Raw genomic sequence first — 7,500 nt, forward strand, 5'->3', positions numbered from 1 at the left:
CACTGTGGGGGCGAAGGTCACCGTGGGGGCAAGGGTCACCGTGGGGTCAAGGGTCACTGCGGGGTCAAGGGTCACTGTGGGGTCAAGGGTCATCGCTGGGCGTGGTCTCCGTGGTCAGACGAGGGTCCCTGGCTTCACACTGTCGTTGCTGTGCCAATGGACATCGGCCAGATCCGAATAGAGGGGTCTGTCCACAAAGCACGAGTCCTGGTAGGTCCTGCAGAGATAAAACACCAGAGTCACGCATCTCCACGCAAGGCCGCAAATAAACCGCAGAGAGTTGTGGACGCAGCCCAGACCGTCGCACAAACCAACCTCCCTTCCATCGACTCCATCTACACCTCACGCTGCCTCGGCAAGGCCAGCAGCATCATCAAGGACCAGTCTCACCCCGGTCACTCCCTCTTCTCCCCTCTCCCATCGGGCAAGAGGTACAGAAGTGTGAAAACCAACGCACACACACCTCCAGATTCAGGGACAGTTTCTTCCCGGCTGAACGGGGTAGAGCTGCTGCCTCACAGCGCCAGAGACCCGGGTTCCATCCCGACTACGGGTGCTGTCTGTAGGGAGTTTGCACGTTCTCCCCGTGACCTGCGTACGGTTTTATCCGAGATCTTCAGCTTCCTCCCACCCTCCATAGACGTGCGGGTTTGTAGGTTAATTGTCATTGTAAATTGTCTGGTGTGTGCGGGATAGTATTAGTGTGGTGGTCGCACACTCTGTGGGCTGAAGATACAGCGCTGTTTCCGCGCTGTATCTCTGGACTAAACTAAAGGGCCTGTCCCACTTACGCCACTTTTTCGGCGACTGCCGGCACCTGTCATAGTTCGTTACAGGTCGCCAAAAATGGTCAACGTGTTGAAAATCCAGCGGCGATCGGGAAGACGCTACGACTGGCTCACGACCGTACAGGCGGCATGTCGCGGGGGTGAAGCCCGTACGGCCGTGAGTGGTCGCCCAAATAGTCCTACCTTGTTCTGGTCGCTGCTGGATTCTCAACACGTTGAACATTTTCGGAGACTTTCTGCGACTATGGCGGGTTCCGGCAGTCGCCGAAAAAGTTGCGCAAGTGGGACAGGCCCTTGAGGAATCACAGAGAGGCTGCAGGCGGTGGGGGGAGGGGGGGGGGGGAGGGGGGGGGGCTCGGGGAGGGAGAGGGGGGGGGAAATCACCACAACACTCATTACTCCGCGTACCTCTACTTTACTGGGTGATGGTGGCTTGGCGACAGGCTCTGCTCATCGTAAGGTGTGCTGTTTTCTGTTGTCTCTCTACAGTAGAGCAGACGAGAGCGAGAGAGAGAAAGAGAGAGAGAGAGGAGCAGGTAAGAACGAATATTAGTCAGAAGACGTAAAAGTGAGGAAAAGGTTAGTCACGACCCAGAGTTAGAAAGTTTAGTTTGAGACACATCCGGTCATTCCTTCTTCTCCCCGCTCCCGTCCGGCAGAAGGTACAGAAGCTTGAAAGCGCGCACCACCAGACTCAGGAACGGCTTCTTCCCCTCAGTTATCAGGCTTCTGAACGGCCCTTCCATAAGCTAGGGTGCTGTCCGATTCACCTCTACACCATTGCGGACATTGGACTTTGTCTGTGGAACTGATGCGCTACAATGCTGAGAACTATATTCTGCACTCTGTATCTTCCCCTTTGCTCCACCTGTTGGACTGGAGTTGGACCTGATTGTATCTATAATATGGTTCATCTGATCTGTTTGGGTGGCAGGTGGAACAAAGCCTTTCTCTGTACCTCGTTACATGTGACAAGAATGAACCTGAGCCTGAAGCTGGTGATGCAATTCTTTCTGGGTGGAGGTGATCAAAGACCTTGCAAACCCAGTAGAACAGACAAAACCAAGACTAATGTTAATAATAATAATAATAATAATACATTTTATATATGGGCGCCTTTCAAGAGTCTCAAGGACACCTTACAAAAATTTAGCAGGTAGAGGAAAAACATGTAAGGGGAATGAAATAAATAGTAGACACATGACTAGTACACAAAGTAAAGACAGAATTCAGTTCAAAACACAATATGAGGCAATTAAAGCACAGATGAAAAGGGAGGGGGACGTGGGGCTAAGGATAGGCAGAGGTGAAGAGATGGGTCTTGAGGCGGGACTGGAAGATGGTGAGGGACACGGAATTGCGGATCAGTTGGGGGAGGGAGTTCCAGAGCCTGGGAGCTGCCCTGGAGAAGGCTCTGTCCCCAAAACTGCGGAGGTTGGACTTGTGGATGGAGAGGAGACCGGCTGATGTGGATCTGAGGGACCGTGAGGGTGGGTAGGGGGAGAGGAGGTCAGTGAGATATGGGGGGCAGATGGTGGAGGGCTTTGACACCTTTGAGAACACAATAATGTTATTATTATCTGTAGAATCATCTGTATAACATTATACACAATAATATTCCTCTTATAATTACAATGCTCCCTTAAGGGGTTGGACAGGCTAGATGCAGGAAGATTGTTCCCGATGTTGGGGAAGTCCAGAACAGGGGGTCACACAGTTTAAGGATAAGGGGGAAATCTTTTAGGACCGAGATGAGGAACTTTTTTTCACACAGAGAGTGGTGAATCTGTGGAATTCTCTCCCGCAGAGGGTAGTTGAGGCCAGTTCATTGGCTATATTTAAGAGGGAGTTAGATGTGGCCCTTGTGGCTAAGGGGATCAGGGGGTATGGAGAGAAGGCAGGTACGGGATACTGAGTTGGATGATCAGCCATGATCATATTGAATGGCGGTGCAGGCTCGAAGGGCCGAATGGCCTCTACTCCTGCGCCTATTGTCTATGTTTCTATGTTTCTATAATATGCACATTATTATGTACATACAATAATCCACATTATTGTGCGATTAATATTAATATTAATGTAATATTTGTGATTATTATCCATCATTATTGTATTGTTCATAAATTATAGGAGAAGAATTAAGTCAAGTCCACTCTGCCATTCAATCATGGCTGATCTATCTCTCCCTCCTAACCCCATTCTCCTGCCTTCTCCCCATAACCCCTGCCACCCGCACTAATCAAGAATCTATCTATCTCTGCCTTAAAAATATCCACTGACTTGTGGCCTCCACAGCCGTCTGTGGCAATGAATCCCACAGATTCACCACCCTCTGGCTAAAGAAATTCCTCCTCATCTCCTTCCTAAAGGAACGTCCTTTTACTTCTGAGGCTTATATGTGCCGAGGTGATTCAACATAGTGATGCAGATGTACGCACACACACACTCACTCACCCACCCACTCACTCACGCTCACCCCAAGGGTGATATTTATTGCAGGCAGGCAGGTGTCGAGAAGCAGGGATGCCTCGCATCTGCAGTTCCTTCTTAAACACAAATGCCTTGTGGCAACAGACTGGTACACGTGACAATAAACGATACTAACCCCGACTAGTCATAGAGTGATACAGTGTGGAAACAGGCCCTTCAGCCCAACTTGCCCACGCCGACCATCTACACTAGTCCCACTGGCCAGCATTTGGTCCATATCCCTCTAAACCTGTCCTATCCATGGACCTGTCTAAATGTTTCTTAAATGATGTTGCGGAAGTAAACTAAACTAAACTATCACCCCCCTCCCCTCCCCCCCCCCCCCCCCCACCATCGAAGGTCCATCACACAGGTACTGACCCCCCCACCATTGAAGGGATCTACAGGAGTCACTGCCTCATAAAGGCAGCCAGCATCATCAGAGACCCACACCACCCTGGCCACTCTCCCATCTCGCTGCCACCATGGGGAAGAAGGTACAGGAGCCTGAAAACTGTGACCCCCAGGTTCAAGAACAGCTTCTTCCCAACAACCATCAGGCTCTTGAACTCCACAACCTCCAAATAAGCTGCGAACTACAGACTGTTATTGTTATTATGGCACTACTATTGTTTGTTTTTTGCGTACTTATGTGCGTGTGAGTGTGTATATGTATTGTGTATGTGTATATATGGGCATGTTATATGTGTACATATACACTCTGAACTATTGTCATGTTGTATTATGTGTACATGTTTACATATTGTGTTATGCTGCAGCAAGTCAAGGGCCTGTCCCACTATGGCCGAACGCACTATGGGAACTTCACTCACCCCCCTGCAGGAACTATACAACAGGAGGTGCAACTCCAGAGCCAACAAAATCATGGGGGACCCCTTCCACCCCTGCAACAGACTGTTCCAGCTGCTACGGTCAGGCAAACACCTCCGTTGCCATGCAGTGAGAACGGAGAGGTTGAGAAGGAGTTTCTTCCCAGAGGCAATTCGGACTGTAAACGCCTTTCTCACCAGGGACTAACTCTACTGAACGTTTTTCCTTCCATTATTTATTATGTAAAATAATATGTGTGTTATGATTGTGTTTATAATTTGTTTGGTTGTTTTGTTGTTCCACGAGCATTGCCACTTTCATTTCACTGCACATCTCGTATGTGTATGTGACAAATAAACTTGACTTGACTTGACACTTTCACAACCTAATTCACCACCTTTTTTATTTGTGGACATTTTTCATCGGGCTAGAAAAACGCCCCGACCTACTTGATGCCACGAGTTCCTGTTGCCCTCACTCCGTCCTGTTGCCCTCACTCCGGTAATCACGAAGTGCTTCGAGAGATTGGTCCTCCAGCACATCAAGGACTATCTACCACCAGACTTCGACCCCCACCAATTCGCTTATCGCCAAAACAGATCCACAGAAGACGCCATCACCGTAGCTCTCCACTCTGTGCTGAGCCATCTGGAGCAGGGGCAGAGCTACGTCCGGATGCTCTTTGTGGATTTTAGTTCAGCCTTTAACACAATCATCCCGGACATCCTCATTGGTAAACTGGTCACTCTCGGCCTCCCCACTGTCACATGTGCCTGGATTAAGGATTTCCTCACAAACCGGCCCCAGACTGTGAGACTTGGCCCCCACCTCTCCTCCACTCGCAGGTTGAGTACCGGTTCCCCACAGGGCTGTGTGCTAAGCCCCCTCTTATACTGTCTCTACACCTACGACTGTAGTCCGGCCCACAACAACAACCGCATCGTCAAATTTGCTGACGACACTACTGTGGTCGGACTTATTTCAAAGGGAGACGAGGCAGCCTACAGAGAGGAAGTCCTGAAGTTGACAACCTGGTGCTCAGAAAACAATCTGGCTCTGAACACCAGGAGGCACAGCACCGACTTCAGGAGGCACAGCACCGACTTAGTCCCCCTACACATTAACGGCGAGTGTGTGGAGAGGGTCAACACCTTCCGGTTTCTCGGCGTCCATATCGCTGCTGACATCTCCTGGACGGACAACACGACGGCGGTCATCAAGAAGGCTCAGCAGCGGCTGCACTTCCTGAGGGTCCTCAGGAAGCACAACCTGGACTCTAACCTGCTGCTGACCTTCTACCGCTCGTCCATCGAGAGCCTGCTGACATACTGCATTACAGCATGGTATGGCAGCATGGTATGGCAGCTGCACCATGGCAGACAGGGAGAGGCTTCAGAGGGTAACCAGGACAGCGCAGAGGATCATTGGTTGCCCTCTCCCCTCCCTGATGGACATCTACACCTCCCGCTGCCTTAGCAGGGCAAAGAAGATCACCAAAGACAGCTCCCATCCTGCGTTTGGACTGTTCGACCTGCTGCCCTCTGGAAGGCGCTATAGGTGCATCAAATCCAGGACAAACAGACTCAGGAATAGCTGCTTCCCGAGAATTATATCTACCATAAATTCAAATCCACACATGCACTGACTACACCGCCCAACACGGACTTCCATCTGTATATATGTATATATGTATGTAGCGCCGTAGAATTTGTGCACCTATTCCCCCCCCCCATCTCCCTTCTGTTTTGTTTTTTCTGTTTCTTGTTTTTTGTGTAAAATTGTATGTATGCACTGAGTACGAGCAGCTTTCAGTTTCACTGTACATGTATAGTGACAATAAATGGCATATCTATATCTACCTACAACTAGCATCACGACCTCTACGACCTACCTACGACCTCGTGACGACCATGCTGCGCGTACAAGACAAGGGCAAACTCGGCAGAGGTGGTGAATTAGGCCGTGAAAGTGGGACCGGCCCTGGAGAATTTCATTGCTGTATCTGGGACACATGACAATAAAACTCTCGACTCTCATCAACCAGAGGGAGGTTCAAGGGAGTTTATTGTCATGTGTCCCTGATAGGACAATTAAATTCTTGCTTTGCTTCAGCACAACAGAATATAGTAGGCATGAATGCAGAACAGATCAGCGTGTCCATATACCATAATATAAATATATACACACATGAATAAATAAACTGATAAAAGTGCAAATAAACAGATAATGGGTTATTAATGTTCAGAGTTTAATAGCCTGATGGCTGTGGGGAAGTAGCTATTCCTGAACGAAAGCAAGTGTAACTATACAAGACTGAAGCACTCAGCGTGCAGGGAGTGGGCGAGTAAGGAGAGACTTTGACTCACCCGCTATGCCAGCTGTCGATGTGTTGCGGGCTGTTGGACGGGGATGGGATGGATATCTCCGCCGGCTGCTTTGTGCTCCTCTGGCTGAGAGGGGAGGCTGCTCGAGGGAAAACAAACCACACCACGGAGATCAGGCACAGTTAGAAACATAGACAGTAGGTACAGGAGGCCATTCGGCCCTTCCAGCCAGCACCGCCATTCATTGTGATCATGGCTGATCATCCACAATCAGTACCCCGTTCCTGCCTTCTCCCCACATACAACGCTTGTCGCGGTCCTGAACTCCTGTACGACTAATTCTTGATCGGACTTTGCTGGCTTTACCTTGCACTAAACGTTATTCCCTTATCGTGTGGAGGAAACAAAGAAACAGAAAATAAGTGCAGGAGGAGGCCATTCGGCCCTTCGAGCCAGCACCGCCATTCATTGTGATCATGGCTGATCGTCCCCAATCAATAACCCGTGCCTGCCTTCTCCCCATATCCCTTGACTCCACTCGCCCCTAGAGCTCTATCTAACTCTCTCTTAAATCCATCCAGTGATTTGGCCTCCACTGCCCTCTGTGGCAGGGAATTCCACAAATTCACAACTTTCTGGGTGAAAAAGCTTTTTCTCGCCTCAGTCTTAAATGACCTCCCCTTTATTCTAAGACTGTGTGGCCCCTGGTTCTGGACTCGCCCAACATTGGGACCATTTTTCCTGCATCTAACTTGTCCAGTCCTTTTATAATTTTATATGTTTCTATAAGATTCTATAAGGAAGGAACTGCAGCTGCTGATTTAAACCGAAGATAGACACAAAAAGCTGGAGTAACTCAGCGGGTCAGGCGGCATCTGTGGAGAACATGGATAGGTGACGTTTCACAGAGCGCTGGAGTAACTCAGCGGGTGCAGCAGCATCTATGGAGCTAAGGAAATAGGCAACGTTTCGGGTCGAAACCCTTCCGGGTTTCGGCCCGAAACGTTGCCTATTTCCAGAAGGGTTTCGGCCCGAAACGTTGCCTATTTCCTTCGCTCCATAGATGCTGCTGCACCATAACTCAGCGG

The 7,500-nt window shown here is 49.6% G+C and overlaps 1 protein-coding gene across 7 annotated transcripts in view; it reads right to left on the bottom strand.

Annotated features, from left to right (window-relative positions):
- Positions 1-7,500, bottom strand: part of frmd4a (FERM domain containing 4A) — a 197,877-nt gene that overhangs the window by 287 nt on the left and 190,090 nt on the right. For 6 of the 7 annotated variants that reach the window (XM_055653487.1, XM_055653483.1, XM_055653489.1 and 3 more), the window contains 2 exons: positions 6,455-6,551; positions 1-217 (listed from right to left, as the gene is read on the bottom strand). The exon at positions 1-217 is cut by the window's left edge. In XM_055653487.1, coding sequence (XP_055509462.1) covers positions 115-217; positions 6,455-6,551 — 200 coding nt within the window. In that variant the 3' untranslated portion in view covers positions 1-114. Of the gene's footprint in view, positions 218-1,196; positions 1,272-6,454; positions 6,552-7,500 lie in introns of all 7 variants that reach the window. The other variant, XM_055653485.1, reaches the window with a different exon arrangement.

This window comes from Leucoraja erinacea, chromosome 22, assembly GCF_028641065.1.
Source record: "Leucoraja erinacea ecotype New England chromosome 22, Leri_hhj_1, whole genome shotgun sequence".
Classification (NCBI taxonomy): domain Eukaryota; kingdom Metazoa; phylum Chordata; class Chondrichthyes; order Rajiformes; family Rajidae; genus Leucoraja; species Leucoraja erinaceus.